We start from the raw sequence: 20,958 nt of genomic DNA, 5'->3' as shown, positions 1-20,958 counted from the left end.
TCTCTAGCCTGCCACGTAGGCAGCCTAAAGTTACATTTAGCTATTCCAGTTTTAAACTACCATTCTCCTTCTTTGATTGACACGGTTTTTGTCATGAATGTGATCTTCAGTACTTTCTTGAATATGTGCTGAAGGCATGTCCTCTCCCCTCCATCACTGGTCATTGCCCTCCATGGCCATTTTCCTTGAGCTGCTGGAGAAACAAGACACCTAATTTCTCCAGTGCTATCTGCTGTAGTAACTAATTGGTGCTTACGAAAGTGCTGGTTAGACATTGCATGTACTTCTTGTATTCATGGGTTTAGTGCTCTTTTAAAAGAGAGCCCGATCTGATTTTTTAAATCAGTTTAATGCTGTTTTGAAAGAGCAGTCAATTTTGTTTAAAAATCAGGGCTAGAGCCCTTTGGAGATCTTAAAAATAGACATTTAAACTAGAAGAACACTAGGCCTCTGTTCAAAAATAGCCTGACTGAAGGACACAAACACAGAGCATGTCTTTGCCTCTTACCTGTCACTCAGGAGACTTGAAAGGCAGCTGCATTCTCTGCCCCAGGCACCATCTATGCTCTTAAATGCTTTACCACAGATTAAGGAGAGCGATTGGTAGCTGTTTTTCCCCACCACTAGGCAGTGCTCAGTGGGAAAGCCTGGAAATCTGCCAATCTTTCTCTTGAACCTGGCCCTCTTTAAAGATAGGGGGGAAAGCGGGGGGGGGGAGAGGAGGAAGAATTCATCAAATTGATACAATTGTGCCAGGAAGTATATTGTTATTTAACAAACTGTTTGAAAAATAGGGGTTTGTATTAAAAGCCTTTTAGAGATTAAAAAAAATTAGGCATCATTTTTTTCTTTCTTGCAGAAGGCTGAATAAAAATGGAATCTGTGAGATTGAAAACCACGCCTTCAATGGGACTATCTTGTCTGAGCTGTGCGTATGTTATACTGTACTGTACTATAGTGAACATACTATATTATGTTCACTAATCTCTGGTTACAGTTGCAGTGTGTGGGGCAGGGAAATATTTTAGGCATATGTCAGTGGCATAGGAAAGAGGAAGCATGGGGAGCTTTGTACTTCTATATATCATATCTGCCAAATATTTGGAATGGAGCCTATATTTATACTTTCTTGAAGGACTGGCATGTTAATTTGTTGCAGCAAAGCTTGTGCCAGGCTCTCTAAACCTAGGTCTCTATTGTAATGCATCTAGAAGGCACCAGTATAAAAAAAAATGTAACCATGAATAAATAAATAATTTAAAAGTGATACTCTTTCGAATGGAGAGTGATTCCAAAGACAAAATCCCAAAGTTCTTATGTTTTGAAATATTCCACAAGTGTATAAATGCTACCTGTATCCCTGAATTGATGGCATATTGGAATCAGCTGACAATATTCCAAATGGGAGGTCATCTCTTGGTTTTTGAGGATGGCCTGTAGCTTGTAGAATATCCTTTGACTTGAAAGAGCATTCCCCAAACTGGTATCTTCAGATGCATGGAAATTGCTGTACCAGAATTCCCAGTGAACATGACCAAGAGAAAATTAAATTCAGTGACAAAATTTAAGCAATGCAGTTAGTTGAGTGAAGGTATGGAATTAAACCAGAGTTTTCCAAGCTTGTAAGCTGGAGCTTTCAAACCTTTCTGAAACCATATATTGCTGTCATGAAATGGCTCTTATGATAGATATGGCCAATCCCAAAATAGTCATTTACCAAATGCAAACTGATAAAGATCTTCCCCTTGTCTCTAGCCCTCCCAGAATATTCCCCTGCATAGCGCTATCTATTATAGGGACTGATCCAATCCACAGTTCCAAGCAACACACAGCATTGCAGCAATGTTTATTTTTTGAAGGAAGCTTGTGAACCTGTATGGAGCCCATTTTTTTCTTGGGAAAAAATGTTGTTGGATGGCCCTTTGTTTTACAGAAGGCCATCATAAAGTAATCTTGTCAAATGTCACAGGGAGCCTATCAGGGATTAGGGAGTTCTTTACACATACATTAATGCCTATAGATACCTTCTTGAAGTGCCTAGCATTAAACAATTATTGTTTATTTTTTAATTTTTGTAACAGAAATCTGAGTGGCAATTATAACCTAGAAAAGTTACCTAATGAAGTTTTCCAAGGAGCCTATGGACCAGGTTATTTGTAAGTAATAATTCTCATTATATATTTGCTGATGCTGGTAGAATCTCAGATAAGTAGATGTTAAGATACCATCTCAGCTCACATCAAAGAAGGATGCATGTGGCTGGATGAATTTTAAGAAGCATTTAAATTTCATCATTGCATGAATCTCTTTGCTCTGCACTATATATTTACTTTTGATGCTTTGCTCCCCTAAAGAGCACAAAATAATTAACACATAATTCCCAATTTATGATTCATTTAAAGAACTTTGGCTTTATCAAAACTAAGGAATATATTTCCTTGTGAAGTGGCAATGGATTCCAACTTAGATAATCTAAAAGAGAATGAGACAAATTCATAGTCAATCGAATTATAGACTGTAGGAGTTGGAAGGAATCTTAGAGGTCATCGAGTCCAAACCCCTGTTCATTGCAAGAATTGGCCAGAATCTCCACTGCTGGAAGCCATTCAGCCTCCTTTCAAAAACATCTGTCAAGATAGAGTCCCCACTTTTCTAAGCAGACTGTTTCACTACTTAATTGTAGTTAGGAAAATCCTCCCAATATTCCACCTGATTCTTCTTCCTTTTAGTTTCAAACCATTGGTTCTGTCCTGATCTGCCAGGCTTGTAGGCATTTGTAGAATGTTGTTATACCTTACCTTAGGATTCTCTTTTGTAAATTAAACCTGCCCACCTCCTTTAACTATTCCTCATACAGCTTGGCCTCTGAACCCTTTAATGTGTGGGTAGCTACTCCAACCTCTCCATATCCCTTTGAAGCTGCAGTGCCCAGAATGGGACCCAATACTTCAATACAGTCTAACCAGTACAGAGTATAATGGAGCTATTATCTCCTATAAACTAAATGAAAACTCCATATTCAGAGGTGAAAACAGGGAAGTGTTTTGGAATTTTACGTTTTTGCTTGTCTGCTATCTGAAGCCATCTGGTCCAGCACACTTGGTAACTTGTTATTGGACAGATGGACCAATGATGTGATCTTGTTACATTCATATCATCCTTATCACTTTGGAATTATTATGATTCTGATTATAATTAGTAATAGTAGTAGTAGTATCCCTCAAATCAAAAACAGTGGAATAGGTAAGGGGAGTCCCCAAAAAGTTCTGTCTTTAGATTCTGTTTTCAAGGTCAAGGGTTGCACTTCATGCAAATCCAGAGGGAGGGACAAGGAGCAGGAAACTATGTCACTGGTACCATGATGGCAAACTGCAAATAATATAATTTTCACAGTGAAAAGACATGGCACGCATGACATCATTGTGGCTTGTATCAGATGCTATGCTGGACTTAGACATTGATAGAAAGAACAATAAAATAAATATTCCCCCTTCCCAAAATAAAAAAAGGCATTTTTAATGAATTTCAGCATTGCAGTAAGATGGCACTCTGGCCAAATGAGAGCAACATGTGGTTGCCTACACTCAAAGAGCTGGGTCTGGCCCATCCTTAAGATAGAAATATTCAAATTCCAATATCTTCATCCTATGAAAATAAATAAGTTCCTGACATCTTAGAACCAAGTTGTCATTTGATCTCTATTGTAATGATGGACAGAATTTACTAATGTCTCTCTCTCATTCCCAGCTCAAAATATGTATATATGGGAAAGGTGTGTACCAAGAAAAATATGTATTAGGAAAAGTTAGGTTAAATATGTTATATATTAGAAAAATCTGCAGTTTCCTTCCAGCTGCAGTTCAAGATGCTGGTTTTCACCCTTAAAGCCCTACATGGCATGGTACCAGGTTATCTGCAGGGCTGCCTTTCCCTGACAGTATCTGCCTGTCCCACCAGAGCAGATAGGGTAGGGACGCTCCAGGTCCCTTTCCTTAAACATTGCCATCTTGTGGGTCCTCAGAAGCATTGCGGCCCTTGCCCTTTTTTGTTGCAGCCCTTGCCCTATAGAACATCCTCCCCCTTGAGATCTGGCAGGTCCACAACCTTTTAACCTTCTGGAGAGCACTTAAGGCCTGGCTCTTCCCCAAGCACTGGGATAGGGTGAAGTCAGAGCAAGATGAAAATGCTGTGGGTTGCATCAGGGAAGTGCAGTTGTGGCCCCAGATTTTTCTGTTTTGGGGTTTGGTTTCTTTTTGTTTTTATGGTTGTATATATTGTTTTTATTGGTTGTAAGCCACTCTGAGTTCTGTTTTAAGATGGGTGGTTATACAAATGTTTTAAATAAATTAAATAAATACATTTGAAAATTAATTTATTATTGAAGTTGCATGGGATTACAAATGCATAAGTTCCATTTTTTAACCACAAAAGATTTAATGGGAAACGGTAAGTTATTTGATTTGCTGAGAGGGACCACACATAATCCCCACTTACCCATAAAGTCATGGTCACTGGGCGACCATAGTCCAACCACGCTTTTTCAGCCTAATTTATTTCAGAAGGGTTTTGTGAGAATAAAATGGGAAATCACATAGACCAAACTGCAGATAGAGTCTATCTAATAATGCTCTTCAAAATACAGAGTAATAAAGTTCAGGATTCTCACTGGCATATGGTTATTTGGATCTGCAGGATAATAGTTTTATAGTTCTGTCTAAATTAATCTGATTCCCTTTTAAATTCATCTGTTACTAGGTGCACATCACCTTAGAGCAGCACATTTATAATTATATGTTATGTAGAAAAGTGTTTCTTTACTTTTTCATGAATTGGCTGAACCTCAATTTAGATATTTTAAGAGAGGATAAAAACTTCAGTCATGATGGAAGTGTAAAGATAAGATCAAGTGGAGAAAACAGTTCTGTAACTATAAGGAAAATCAAGCATTAACACACACATACTTAACTATATACACATAATACTTTTCCCTTTTGGAGTAAGCAAAGTTATACAAATTCAAAAAAAGAGGTAGGAAATAGTATGCTGAAGAAGATAAGATGTGCAATTTAAAAAAAAAGGAAATAGCAAAATCTAATTTACACAAATACCATTTATTATACCTCCCCAAATTTTTCTGTCTTGCAAACCATCCTGCTTCCACCACATGCAAGAATCTTTTTTATATATTGCCTTTTCTTCTCTAAATGTCTCTATTTTTTATTATCTCATCAACTCCATCCAGCTACAAGAATTCCAGTCTTCCTCTTCCTGTCAACCTATTCATTTTTCCTTCGTGTATTTCTTTTGTGATTCAATCCTCATTCATCATCTCTATACAATTAAACCATCTCAACATACTTCCTTCATACTGGTACTACATTTTGTATTCAATTCACATTCATTCAGCACCCATTCATTCTTGACCCTAACCGGTTTTTGTTTTACCACAGACACACTTCCTATACAGTATATCCCATTCTCACTGCATTCAACTTACATTTATGGATCTTATACATAGACATTTTACTTCTTTTGATAAACGTTTATTCCTCACAACAAACCACATATCATCTATCATCTTTGTGCCAGCATTTGCATGCCTTAAAATAACTCCATGCATTTTCCCATTTTTAGTAAACATTCTACACAAATTCTTCTACTTGCTTTAGTTTTTTGGTATTTAAGTATAACTTGAATTCATTTATTGCATTTTCCCCATCAAACACCACTATCATGGTCTCTGATGCATTAATATTTACATCCATGCTTCTTGTCCTATCATACAGTCTATGTAACATTTGCTGAAATCATTCAAGTGAACAATATTGCACTGGCTACATACAATAGTATGTTCATGTTTACCTCCTCAGTCAACATACCTCTAAAATCACCACAAGCATTCTTTATACATTTATCCATAAATACATTAAATAACCAGTGGGGCATCATATATTCTTTATCTGCACAGTGGTAAATCATTCATTAAGCATTTCATTCATTCTCACACATGCTTTACTTCCAATATATACTACATTCAGCAATGAGCCTTCAACTACATACTCACACAAAGCTGAATTCCATAATTCAACCCTATTCACTTTCTCATATAATTCCACTAAACCAGTGTTTCTCAACCTTGGCAACTTTAAGATGTGTGGACTTCAACTCCCAGAATTCCCCAGCCAGCATGCTGGCCAAACTAATCCCTCTATAGTTTTTTGCATTCAGTCTTTCTATCTTCCCCTTATGTAAGGGAACAATAACAGGATTCTTCCAATTGCCCAAGTATGAATGCACAGGCTCAATATATGTAAAACAAGCTGTACAACCAATCCATAAGAAAACCACATAATTTGTTTTAACATTTCTCTAAGTACACCATCTGTATCTGCAATCTTACTATGTTTCAACATTCCCTTATATTTATGATTTCCTTTTGATCACTGAGTGGGTGTTCACATTGATAGCATTTGCTTCAATTCCTTTCTTCAACATATAAATTGTCATTCCAATACAAATCCCTAAAATACTCCTTCTAGCATTCCCTCACTTCAGTTTCATCCCAAATCATTTCATCATTTTAATTCCTTTCACTCTGCTGGAGGCACCTTTTTAGTCATCTTCACCCATTTCCAAAATAATGTTATTTCCATCAAAATCACTCTGCATGTTCTCTGCCTCTTTTAATCTTAATTGTTCCTTGTTTTTACTCTTTACAGGCATTATACAATATTTTTTTCTCTCATCTTTGTTTTTTGCAGTAATCATTCTTTGATATGCATTTTTATCCAGATCTACATTTCATCGTTCTCCAAAATATCCTTCTTACTTTCTTTCAAAGTATAAAATATACAGCATTTTAATTGCAATCTGAATTCAGAATTTGAGACTTAAGAGAGTCAGCCATGCTATTTAATAAAGTGTTATTCATTATTGTGGAAAAAAAGAACAAGAGCAAAAAATTGATTTATCTGGCAATTCTGTTTTTACCAAGCAAAGATGTTATTACAAGCCAATCACTCTTGTAATTGAAAGTATATTTGGTATAAACTCGGGTGACAGATGTCTAGAAGAACTCTGTTCCATGAACTTGGCCAGGATCAAAAAAGGCAATTTACCATCTATAGTACAATGTAATATAACAGAATAATTCTCATAAAAATAACTCAATGTTTGAATTTAAACTATTGGATTAATCTGAATCGCAATGAAATCAATTTAATAATCCTTCAGAATGTGTTTGTGTTTGGCTCCTGCTTACAAAGGTATTGCATTAACATTTCACTACAGGAAATGTATGTCTCCCCTGTCCCTCCACATCTCACCTCAAACGAAACATTTTTTGTCTGATTTTGAAAATGCAGCTTTTTTTATTTAGAAATTTGAAGGTCTTATGAGAAGAACAGTGTTGTGACAAGTACAGGGCCTCTTACCCATGAAACAGCAGGAAACGAACTAAAATAAAACTCCTATTCTTGACTGCATGATTAGATTTAAGCATCTGGGTGTAGATAGTACTTTTAAATAACAGACTGAGGAATAATTGTTTTGAATTCTTTTCCATACTAATTAAAATATTATTTAAAAAAAGAATTCTTTTCCATATAAGAATGAAATAGAAATCTTACTTTCTTTGGAAACTTGGAGAACTGCTGGAATTTCACATTGTTTTTCTATGGGTTTTTTTCCCTTTAACAAAATTATTCATATTTAATTTGGGATTTAGGTCATGGCGGAGAAATGGTTCCAGTTTTGTTTTTGTTTTTGTTTTTTATCATAGGCTGTACTTTGAAATCATGTCACTGCCCCAACTACTTTGACTTCAGAATAGACAAGGCTTAGAGGAAATTTTTAAAAACATTTTTTTTAGGAAATGTAAACAAATATAAAAGGAACATACACACCCCAAAACCATCAGGTTTCAAGACATGTTTTGGATATAATTTCAGCAGTACATTTTTCATTTTAAATCTGAATGACATGAAATTTGCTAGTTGTTAGTATGCCTTCCATGTTTCAAAGAGACTGGGCAACTGGGCCCCGTTTTAAGGGTAATGAAAACAGTTGACTTTCATTGAACTTTCCTACAAATGCAGCAGAGACTTGACCTGACTTCTGTGACCTATGAATTTCACATTTTTGGAGTGAAATTTTGCTCCCAGCAATATCCTATTAAATGCTTGCAGCTATGGAGCAACAGCAAGAATGGGCCTTTGCCTTCCTGAGTGCTTGTGGGCTAGAAAAGACCTCTGGTTGGCTGTGGTATAAAACAGGATGCTGGACCACATGAATCTTTGTTCTTACTTCAGAAGCATGTCCTGGCAGGCTGTTAGTAGTCCAGCATTATCAATTAGCAAAAGCTCTCACAGGTGAAGACAGAAAGCAGAGCCATAGTTGCTACCTAATCCAAGATAAGCAAAGGTTTTGTCAAGTACAGGCAAAGAAGGGTCCAAAGAAAAAGCAGTCAAACACCTTAAGTTTGGAGTTACAAACCTCCTGATGAACACCATCAGAGAAATTGTTCCAGTTTCAAACTGCACAAAAATAGACCCTTAAATGCTGGAAACTTTGCCCAGAGGCAGGTGGCACTTATCAATTCTGATCACAACCTACTGTACCATCCTGCTGCCCCATACAACATGTTCTGGCTTCCCTCTTACAGACATGATATTGAGAATCTAGTGCAGGATATGAGTCTTCAGAGGCAAAGTCTGAAGAAGAGGGATTTGATTCTGCCCCATCACCAGCTAGTACTGGTCCCTCAGTATCAGGTTTATCTGGTGTTATGTCCTGTTTCATTGTTCTCTCAACAATGGCTTATATGCCAGAAGCTTATAAAGGATCCTTCCTATGATGAGAGTCAGAGCAGACTACAAGGCTTCCAACCTGTCAAGATTTGTATTTATTCCAATGTAAGCCCTGTACCATTATATGTTCTCTGGAGTATTGTATGTTCACAAAGCATCTTACCAGACAATTGGAAGCCTACGGAGGAAAATCAAAATGGTAAGACTGCAATATTTAACCAGTGTTAAAAATCCAATGGTACATTTAATTACTACCTTAAAATCTGATTCCAAAGTTGGTTACTTCAATCTATACATAGAGTCAGCCCTATCAATAGCCAATTTGACTTGAGATCAAATCTCCTCCTTCAAATAAATTAGTTGAGCTGTTGGCCCTTGAACACGAGCAAGTTCTATCCAGTTTCCTTCCAATTTGGAGTACAGTGTGCCTATGTACTCACAACCCAGTAGCACACAAGATAATAATGACAGAATGAAAACTTCATTTCCAGCAATAGGTATTGTTAACAAACTACATTTTTCCTAATATTATTAATTTTTTGTATTTCTTAGATAATTCTTGGCCCAAATTCCTCAAAGCAACCATGCTGTGAGCCAGAGATGGCCTTCTTGATCCTCAGAAGTACTCTGTAGTCATATTTTTCTTTTCTCTTAGTGGTCATATTGATTCTGTCCTAATTGTCAATTTTCTGCAATGAACACAAACTATTCCCTCCAATCCCTTTTCAGCCACTGCTTCTCCCTTCAATGGTTTTTTCTCACTTCATCAGTTTTCTGTTATCATCCAACCCTCGCTCTTTTGGGTTTCTTTTCTCCTTCAGGCCACTGATGTAAAAAGAAAAGGAGTTCTGCCCCAACTGCTAATCTTGCATTATATTTTCCTCATCTACTGATTTAAATCTATTGTCATCTTTCAGCTGTACTGATTCTTTCTGAAGCATCCACACAGAACTTCTGCGTCAATCCCAGATTGCTATTTCTGCAAGGACTTCCTTTCTTTTTCTAGCATAGAGTTCAATGAGATTGCTTGCTTCTTGGTATCCTTATTTCTATACAAGTTTCTTCGGAAAACTAAAAGTTAATTATTCTCTATTCCTACAGGCCAGCTATTCATATGCTAATCTGTGATAACATGGGACGGTCATGAACATTTGCCACCCAGAGTCACTGGTTTGAGATGGGCGGCTATACAAATTGAATAAATAAATAAATAAATAAATTCTAATTTCTCAAGAAAATATGTCAGCACAAGCAGAACTTTGGCAAACCCTGAGAATTCTGAGAAGGAATGAAACATTTTCTTTTAAGCAGAAGAAAAAAATCAGCCCAGATCTAACATCAAACATCTAACATCTACAGTATCAGCAAAAAAATAGCCAGTAGGTAAATGGGTTTTGGAGACACTCAGTCCTGAGGGTCAGGGGGAAAAAACAAGGGGTAATGGGAGAAAGATTATAATTAGGGCAAGGAAAGGAAATTTCAGCACCTGTGCCTTTAACAATGTGTGACAACTTTAATTTTGTAATTAGCAAAAGTGAAAAGGCTGCTCATGATGAAATCCTGCCTTCATAAAAAATAATAAAAGTATGAGTCTTGTCTGTCTTTCTAGTGTTTTAGCCCAAAGACAACATTTTTAAAGAGAAAGTATGCATTCAGCTCAAGAATGTTTGCTACAGGTAAGACCCAGTGATTTCACAGAAAAGTACTTCTAATTTTTGCATAGGATTGTACAATTTGTTGTATTTTTATATTTCTTTCCCACTTTATTTTAAACTGCTAACCAAGGTGATGTTGAAGTATTTCCAGCATTCCAGATAAGTCATCAGTGAGACTGTTCAGCATCTGAAATCCTCATATCTCCTCTTACAGGGATATATCTGAGACAAAGATCAGCCAGCTGCCCAGCATTGGTCTAGAGAACATTAACAAGTTGATAGCGAAATCTACCTACAACTTAAAAAAGCTCCCTCCCTTGGACAAGTTCCATGCTTTGATTGAGGCAAACCTCACATATCCAAGCCACTGCTGTGCATTTGAAAACTGGACTAAACAAAAGTGAGTACCTAATTTGTTTACGATGTATAGGTAGTTCTCTCTTAATGACCACAACTGGGACTGGAATCTCAATTGTTGAGTGAAGTGATCATTAAGCAAGATGCCCATGTGACTGCTTCACTCAACAACTGCAATCCAGGCACTCCCAGTTGTGGTTGTTAAGTGATCTCCCAGGTCATTAAGTAGACAGAGTGAAAGAGCTGCCTGCTGAAGGATTTCAGCTCTGCACAGAGCTGAAATCCTCCCGGCAGGCAGCCCTTTCACTTTCAAACATTCCTGCAGCCAACTGAAGGGCTCCCCCTCCCTTCTGTGCACAGAGGGGAAATCCTTCAGCAGGCTGCAGGAAAAGAGCTCAAATCCTGAAGATTTCGACTCCATTCCTGCAGCCCGCAGAAGAATTTCAGCTCCCCTCCATCCCCTCCACTTGCAACCTTCCCTGCCAGCTTCCCCACTGACTTTCTGGGGAAGCCAGCAGAGAAGATTGCAAATGGTAATCACATGATCACGGGGTGCTTGGCAAGCAGTCGTAAATGTGAGCCAGTTGCCAAGCGCCCGAAATGCAGTCATGTTACCACTGGGGGGCAACATTTTATGATGGCCAGAAGTGCTTTACGGGCCATAAAGCACCCTTTCCAAGGCCATCGTAACTTTGAACAGTTGTTAAACGACCAGTCATAAGTAGAGGACTATCTGTAGGGTTTTGATGCATTTGTGAATGCCAAAGTCTGCTTTGATTTTCATGACTAGTCTGACTAACATGTAGTTTGTCTAATCTGCCAGACAGGAAAAAAAAAATGCAGTCAGCCCTTAGATTTCTTTTAAGGTCCTCAGCCCCGCAAGAAACATAAACGTTATACACCTTCTTTTCTCAACATGTTGGGTACTAATTGCAGTGGCCAAATTTCTTCCTGACTAACCAGGTCACTGGGGATCGACAACATGTGGCCCTCCAAAATATGGTTAAATTCTAATTTTTATCAGTCCTAACTAGAGCGTCCAATAATATCTGGAGGATAACGCATTGTTTACTTATGCATTAGATATTGCAAATAAGAGGAAGATAGGATTTAAGAGAAACTCCACTCTTTTCTGGCTTTTGGGGGGGTGGGGGCAGGGAGTTCAAATGGTGGCCATATTGACAAGGATTATTTATAAGAATTAGGATTAGGAGCTAAATATTTATTATTTATTTATTTATTTAATATAGCTGCCCATCTCACAAAAAAGTGACTCTGGGTGGCGTACAAAAAGACTATAAAACAGTTAACATATACAAAACAATTATTAAAAAGTTTAACTCTGAGAATCATCAAGGTAAAGCAACAAGCGTTTCCTTTCAAATGTATAGAAGGAACTGGATGAAAAGGCCAAATAAAGCACATGGTATTTAAAACTCAGATATTTTGTTGAGACTGATCTTGGATATTTGGTATATATAATAACTCTTAAATTTATTAAAATATAATAAAAAGCCCTCTAGGTCTGAACAAAATTGGTTTCTTGGTCCCATTTATGCCTAGTAGCTACTAGCTCTTCCACACATTCCTATCAGGAGCTCAAAGAAATAATTGGACTATTTTGACTGTCACCAAGAAAGCTCAAGGAGTCTTGAATTTTTGACAGCAACTGAAGACAAACAGGCTTTGGATAGAAGAATAACATTTGATGGGGAGAGATTAATATACTTTTAAAACTAACATTCTCTGTTTGAATGCCTACCTGCCCCTCCTGGATTCAGTAGCTATGTAAAGAATTCCCTTTCTCCCCCAAAGGATCATCATCTCTAATCCTCTTCTCAGAAAAATTGACCCTGTAGGAAACTACTTCTGCAACTTTCTTTCATTTAGAAACGCAAGGAGAATAAAGCAGGCCTAGGCATTTGGACAGCCTTGGGACTGCAGAAAAATAAAAACAGTGAAATAGATATCACCACTGTGTTCATTTTAATAAATCTGATTTTCAGAAAGAATCATTAGCACAACCCCCCATGGAGTTTCACTGGTGCTAATCATCAGGTCTTCTCATCCTCTTAAATCAGACTTCCTTCAAGCTGATTTGCCATCCATGTGATGGCTTAGGCCTTCAAGCATCAAGAGACCTCCTCATTTATTTCCGCCTTTTCAAGTATTCTTTGAGATGTGCACAATGACTGGTTTAATTAACCCTTAAGCTCTTTCAGTTGCTTTGCTGGTTATGTTTCTAACTCCTCTACAAATGAATGTTTCATATCAGAAGTGGGCTGATCTCAGTCTTTGATATTCTACTTTTCTTTATGAACTCCCATAAAAAATCTGCAGTGTTTGAGATTTGTAAACCAGGACTCCATACATGAATCTCTTGATGACTGAAGCAGGGGTGTACAATCTTTTCAAGCCAAGGATCACAGCCAGCTTGTGAATACTATGGTGTGAGACAGGTCTACCCCAAAAGTAGGCAGACACGGGTCAATAATTCAGTTGATTTAATTTAATTTAAATAAATGAATAGTTTATATGATTATAAGCTATATATTTAATAATTTTGATAATGTTCACCATATTTTAAATTAATTTTAAGCAATTTTACCATAGCTTTAGAAATTACCATTTGCTGGAAATTTTTGAAAGGCCTTTGTGGGAACTTACAAAAGGGCTTCTGGAAATGTATGCAACACTAGCTACTGATCCCCCCATCATTGGCATGTATGGGTTATGTCAGAAGCAAAAGTTTATTTTCTGTAAGCAAAAATTATTATTGCTTTCTCCTGCATATTTATAATCTTCATTATAATCTTCTCACTATCACCCCTTCCACAGCAGCTAGTGAGATGTCAGTACCACTGTGGTTATTTTATGATTTAGGATAAATTAACCTCCAGAGTTACTTGAAGGTTACAGATGTACATAAATAAGAGAGCCAGGAGTATATTTACAGACAGTCTAGATCAAGGTCATGTCCACATCAGTGATTTGCTTTAATTAAGGAATGGCTCCAGATTTCATTGATATAACCACATTGTTTGTCTTGGGGAGCTGAGATGATTTATTGTAGAATTCTGCTATAGTTTCTTTGAAACAGTGGCAATGTTGGTATTTTCTTCTGGATTACTACGAACCACGTAGAAGGTCTGTTTTCCCATTGGCAGGCTCTTGCCTCAGCCTCCCTTCCATTCCTATTCTTAAGTTAGCCATTACTGTTTCCACACCACCACCATAGCAGCTCAGCGTTTTGTTTCTGAAGCTTAACTTTTCCAGTATGTATTTTTAAGAACTTATTTCCTCTCTCCCCCAGTCCAGCCACACGCAACCATGGATTCAAATATTGGGGACAGCACTTCACTGCAAAATTCTCCAAATGTGATCATATCGTTTTACAATTCATAAGGGCTTTTAGATACAGCTGAGGAATGGTGGCAATTGAAGGATTCTGTTTGGAGGATTCTAATGCTTTTGTTTTTCATTTTTTAGAGTTAAATTTCCTTTGCATTATAACTGCCAGATCTGGGCTGCAAGATTCTGGACAATCCCTATGTATATGGTAGCAAACAGGATTCTCTGCCACTCTTTACTACCATCTAGAAGTCATCCAGATTTTTGCAGCCCAGATATGTTACCCCTAATCATAACAACATCTCAGTTCTGTATTTGTGTGTATGTGTACTAGGAAGCATTTTCTGCAAATGCAGGCTGAAAACACTAGCATTGCTCAAGTAGGTGGCTGCTGGCATCTGGCTCTTCTTTTTCTGCTTGGCATGCAAACATGTCTGTATTTCAATCCGTACTGCAGACCTCCTGACTTCTTTCCTGTTAAACATATCAGACAAAAAAAAAAGGGGGGGGGTCTTTTATTTCACTTACTAGGACTAGAGAGACTCCACTCAGCTTCTGAATTCAATCTAGGTTTCTCTACCCATCCACTCTACCCTCAAGAAAAAAGAGCAGAAGTCAGGGTTATTCTCAATGATGTTGATGATGATTACAGGGGCCCTATACCATTTTGGTCATACAAGGCCCCTGTAAAAGCCATAGCAGAGAAGCAGCATGGAATGAAGCAGGGAGGGAGGACCCACTGCCACTGCTGCCACCCCACCTCCCTCCTCTGCTGCCACTCCTGAGTTAGCTGTTGCCTCAGTCAGCAGCAGCACGGACATTAGACTCCTCTTCCTCCTCTCTTCAGGTGGCGAAGGGATGCATTGCAATAGCTGAGGAGGTAGAGGAGATTCTTCTGCTACTATGGCCATGTGACTTTCACCATCTTTTTTTGCCACCCATTTTAAATTCCTGCAGCCTAGGTAAGCTTAGTCTCTCACTTTCACCATTCGCAGTCTCTTCTCTGGCCTTGGGGGTCAGAGAACTCTATTGATGCCCCTGGAGTCTGCAAATTCCATCTCTAATTTTCTTACCTCTGTTACTCATCACTCTTCATTTTACAATCTCGGCTACTGCTGAAGGAACCACCTGCTTAAGCATTCCCTACAACTTAAAAAAAATGCCTACCCATACTGCCAGGTGTCCCTCAAAATTGGTAGCCATTTATGGGAGACGTTTTCTCTGTCTTTCAAATAGTCTTTCATTTGCTTTCCTAACACATGTGAGCCTGTACAAGCCTATGTGGTTATTTCAAAAGGTTTTTAATGGCTTGCAAATCATTTTCTCACCTTGCTTTGATGCCTGCTGGATCAAGGGTTCCACATGGAAAATCGCAAAGAATTTTTTCCGCCATCTCAAAAAAGTACTGAGATTCCTCACCTGCATCATTTATTATTCTGTAAGCCTTTTTTAAGTTATTTCAGATTCAGGAAGAAAAATGAACATTTTCAGGCAAACTACCTGCGTTTAGCCTGAAACTCTCCAAAGTGACCAAAGGAAAGATCTAGATTCACCTTGCCTAGATTAATTTTGCTTCTCAGCACCATTAGTTCCTTGGTATATTTTTCCATGTTAAACAATACTCAAGGGCCTGGAGGAAAAGTATTATCTGGGCCCTTTTCAATTGGTTTTCAGACTGAGATATAGAATGAGACAGCATTGATTGCACTTGTATATTGTGGTCCTGATTGTGGCAAGACCAGGATAAGAGTGGTGCATCCATTCTGGCCCCTGATCTTTCAGCAGATAGCATCCATTATGGTATCCTCCTTGATTGGCTTTGGGTGTCAGCAGTAGGATGGTATGATGATGCAGTGGTTCTCTTCCTTCCTCTAAGGCTGGTTTTATTCATTGTTGGGGGGGAGATCCTGCTTTGTGGGGTTCCTCAGGCTCTACATTTTCTCTGTTCCTATTTAATATTTCTGTGAAGCTGCTGGATGAGGTCATCCATTGACACAAGTATCATCAGTACACAATTTTACATCTCTACCCCAGGACAACCAAGTACTGCTGTCAAGGCTCTTTCCCAGTGTTTTGAGACTGGGGGGTTCTGGATGGGGAGGAACAGTCTCAACTCAACCCAAGCAAGACCAAGAGGTTGTAGGTTTTATCATCCACCCAGATCTTTAGTTCTGGATGATGATGCATTCCCCCAAACAGAACCGGTACGCAGTTTGGGGTTCTCTTGGATTCACATCTCCTGCTCGAAGAACAGGTGGCAGCCATGGCCAACAGGGCCTTTGCACCAGTTGCATCCGTTCTTGGATTAGGAGACCCTGCTCATAATCATTCATGCCTTGATCACATCCTGCTTGGACTGTTACAATATGTTCAATGTGGGGCTGCCCTTTAAGATCAGGCAGAAGGTCTAATTGGTCCAGAATGCAGTGGCACACATAGTATGCCCATGTAACACCACTACTTCATGAGCTTCACTGGCTGTCTGGGTGCAATTCAAGGTGCTAGTTACCACTCATAAAGTCCTTCATGACACAGAGCTGAGTTATTTGTAGGACTGCCTATCTCCAACTGCCCATCCCAGAACATTTGACAGAATGGCCATGCTTTGGGTTCTCTCCACAAAACAATGGGACTTATGCCAGCTAAAGAGGCATGCCTACTTTGTCACAGCTCTTTGGAACAGTATATCCCCCACCTACCCACTTAAGGTTCAGATGCTCCAACCCTATTAGCCTGCCATAAGTTTTAGAAACATGGTTTTTCCCCAGACTCTGAGCCAGGATATTTGATGAGCCCCACTGCAAAATGGTTTGGGACCATGAATATGGTGTGGTTTTGGTCTCGATTTGTTTTCTTTTATGTTATGCTGTGTGTGTGTGTGTGTGTGTGTGTGTGTGTGTTTTATGTTACTACTTACCTTGTTTTCTTTTTAATCTTATGTTAACCACCCAGAGTTGCCATTTGTGAGTTGGGCAGCCATATGAATCAAATAAATCAGGAAGGAAAGAAGGAAGGAAGGCCATCAGAATCTTTCTGATCCTTATCAGTTATGATGTCTTCTGAAGTAATCTACTTTTTAAAAATGAAAATTGGCATTGTTGGTATTTTCCCAGAATACACATATTAGGATTTTGGTTAATATTGGTACTATATTTTCCAGGTTCTGACTATATTATTTTCATCTTTTTCAGTTCTATGATGCACCCTATATGCAATAAGTCTTCGATCTCTGAAGAGCCTGATTTTTTTGAGCTGGATGAAAATGATTACTATCACACTCTATGTAGAGAAGAGTTTAAAGTAGCTTGCTTCCCAGAGCCTGATGCCTTCAACCCATGTGAAGACATAATGGGCCACATAATTCTCCGAGTCCTGATATGGTTCATCAATATCTTGGCCATCATGGGGAACCTTGTTGTGTTCATCATTTTAGTTAGCAGCCAGTACAAGCTCACTGTCCCTCGGTTCCTTATGTGCAATCTTGCATTTGCTGACCTCTGCACAGGCATTTATTTACTATTGATTGCCATCAAAGACATGCAGAGTAGAAGTCAGTATTATAACTATGCTATTGACTGGCAAACTGGGGCTGGTTGTAATACAGCTGGTTTTTTCACAGTATTTGCAAGTGAACTCTCCATATATACTTTAACTGTCATCACATTAGAACGATGGCATACCATCACCTATGCTATGGAACTAGACCGCAAAGTCCGCTTCCGGCATGCAGTGGTAATTATGCTGGTAGGATGGGTCTTTGCCTTCACAGTGGCCCTCCTTCCCATATTTGAAGTCAGCAGCTACATGAAAGTTAGCATCTGCCTACCTATGGATATAGAAACTCTGCTTGCCCAAGCCTACATCATGTTTTTGTTGGTATTAAATATTCTTGCATTTGTTATCATCTGTACCTGCTACATCAGCATCTACTTCACTGTGAGGAATCCCAATGTTTTCTCATCCAACAGTGACACCAAAATTGCCAAACGCATGGCTATACTGATCTTCACAGACTTCCTTTGCATGGCACCAATCTCCTTTTTTGCCATTTCAGCATCACTCAAGGTCCCTCTGATCACTGTATCCAATTCAAAGATCCTCCTTGTTTTGTTCTACCCCATTAATTCATGTGCCAATCCATTTCTTTATGCCATCTTCACCAAGACTTTTCGCAGGGATTTTTTCATCTTACTAAGTAAGTTTGGCTGCTGTGAAATGTATGCTCAGATCTATAGAACGGAAACCTCCTCTTCTGTTCATACCTCCCATATGAAAAATGGGCATTATACACCAGCTTCCAAAACCAGCGATGGAACAATCTATTCATTAGTCCCTCTGAATCATGCAAACTGAAGCAGAATGGCCATAGATTTATGTCAAAGGTTATCAAAGAGTGATCCTTGCTTCCCTGGCAAGATGAAGGTGAATTACAAAATATGATAAAATGTTTTCCATAATCTCAAATTGCTATACAGCTATTTAGTTCTCAGGCATACCACACTGATATATATAATTCAACTGATGGGGTTAAATGTACCTACCAATGTATGATATTATTGCTGAAATATCTTGATTTAGCCAATTGATAAAGCACATAAGGTCAGCTGCAAACTTAGCCATATTCAAAATAGATTTATTGAGATCAATGAGAACTATATATATCATCAGTAACTTTCAAAAGTTGTCTACTTACTAAACTATCTGACAATGTGCTTTCCAAACTAAACTGATTGTTTTCATGATAGAGATCAAAATTGTAATCTACTTTTGCTTACCTGCTGTTCATCCCTGTAGACTATGGGCTTCTTTAATGAGCAGACGAAACAGATTTATACCAAGTTGACACTGGTCTATCTAGATCAGAACCATCTACCACAACTGGCATCACCTCTCCAAAATCTTGGGCAAGTTGATTTCCCAGTTGTTTTTCTACCTGAGATCCCATTAGAGAATCTGAAAGGCCAGAAACCAAACCTGAAGCTTTTGGTGTACAAAATACATGTTGTGCCACTCTCTTAGGTCTTTCTATGTTTACCTTGGCAATAAGTGCCAGATTTTATGAGACTTAATACAGTTGGTCAGGCAATATACACTGTTGGGACCGTAGATCCTTGCTTCCCTTTTTTTAATGTATGGGTTCCCATTCTTCAGATCAAAGAAACATGAATGCAATCCAATCTATATAATGTAAAGGTGAGGAATCTCCAACTCAAAATCAGAAATCTCAATCCAGATCTTTGTGTATTGTCAAAAGTATATCCCTTTTACCAGTCCACTGTAGGTTATTGATACTACTCTGTTCCTTAAGTACAAAGCTGACGGAAGAAACTTCACAACTTATGAAAGAGAGATTTCTGGCTACGGATGCTTATTTTGCAACGATCTACTATGGGTTCTAACTTCACCCACCTCTGGAACAAGGACCTTGGCTAATTTTGAGCAAATCTCACCAGAAGGAAGGTTTCCTTCCATGTCTTCATTCTGTTTGCAAAGAAGCAGGTCACCCTTTAATGAATATGAAGAAGATTTGTGTTTAGCATAGCCCCCATTTTTAAAAGTTGAAACATGCACAGGAATGGATTGGATTGAGGCCACAATCCTGGGTGAAAAGGTCAGATTAACTCTTCCTATTCCTATGCTATTTTCCCTATTTAAATCCCCCAAATTCCTGTTTGCCCACAAGGATAGCAAAGGAGCACCACTTAGCTAACTATATGTTAGCTAAGTGGTGTTATATGCTAACTATATGTTAAGACAAAAGGAGGAGAGAGGATAGATTACAATTAGAAAAATGACATAATAAACAGTTACCTTCCCCCTTCCTCCACTGTTATGGGATTGGGTTCAGTAAACACGATATATGTATTGCTATGCCCAGTTGAAATGTTGAATAACCTGTTAAGGCTTAACCAAATAATTATAGCTTATAATTATGGCTTAATGTGATGGTTCTCATAACAAGCTAAGATAATGGCTGGGTCCCAAATTACCCACCTCTGTTCCACTTAGTCTAGAATGGACTAGACAACAACCACAGCTACTTTTTAAGTCAGATTCCCCATGTCTTATCTATTTGCACTTTCAAGTTGTAGTCTTTGTCTGGCAGATTTGTTAAGACAATGTTTGCAAATTATTAAATTAATCTGATGGTGGTGGAATTGTCAGTGGTGAACTTGTAAACTAACTTCAGTGAGAAGAGTCAGATCTATGTACTGGACTTCAGAAGAGCAGATTTGGGGAAAATGTAGGCAAGATCTAGCGGCTTGAAATTCTGAAGGAGAAAAGTCTTAAGGAAGAATGAAAAATCCTTTGAAATGACCATTCTTACAAGAGGAATGAAAAATGGAAGAAATCTAAAGAGACCAGTCTGGACTGGATATACTGTATGCAGAATTTTCTATAGTGCTAGAGATTTTTTTAAAAAGGGCATAAATAGGAACTGGAAAGAACACCTAACCACAGAACAATACAAGGTAATTTCCAGAAACTCTAGGAATTATGCCAGAAAATCTAAAATTAGCTAAGACTTGTGGGAGATACCAAAAACAACTCAAACAGATTATTTGTGATGGTTACAAAGGAGAAGTCAAAGACATAGGCCCATTGCAAGGGAAAGCAATGAACTGGTAATAGCTGTTGGTAAGAAAGCAGAACCTCTTAACTCCTATTTTGCATCTGTCTTCTCTCAGAATGGAAATGGATCATAGTTAAGCCACTGAGGGAAGAACGGATGATCAAGGGGAGATGTAATAGGATGGAGGTTTTTTTCTCTTGCTCCAGAGGGCACA

The 20,958-nt window shown here is 38.3% G+C and overlaps 1 protein-coding gene across 1 annotated transcript in view; it reads left to right on the top strand.

Moving 5' to 3' along the window:
- Positions 1-20,317, top strand: part of FSHR (follicle stimulating hormone receptor) — a 90,674-nt gene extending 70,357 nt beyond the window's left edge. Inside the window, exons 7-10 of the mRNA XM_088151484.1 lie at positions 860-928; positions 2,082-2,156; positions 10,677-10,862; positions 17,362-20,317. Of these exons, the coding sequence (XP_088007610.1) occupies positions 860-928; positions 2,082-2,156; positions 10,677-10,862; positions 17,362-18,523 (1,492 nt within the window). The 3' untranslated portion in view covers positions 18,524-20,317. The remainder of the gene's footprint in view (positions 1-859; positions 929-2,081; positions 2,157-10,676; positions 10,863-17,361) is intronic.
- The last annotated feature ends 641 nt before the right edge of the window (positions 20,318-20,958 follow it).

This window comes from Python bivittatus, unplaced genomic scaffold, assembly GCF_059951505.1.
Source record: "Python bivittatus isolate LINGU-HERP-01145 unplaced genomic scaffold, Pbiv_v1 ctg000020_np1212, whole genome shotgun sequence".
In the NCBI taxonomy this organism is placed as follows: domain Eukaryota; kingdom Metazoa; phylum Chordata; class Lepidosauria; order Squamata; family Pythonidae; genus Python; species Python bivittatus.
Note: the sequence above shows the minus strand (reverse complement) of the source record. Positions and strands in the feature narration are given on the sequence as shown.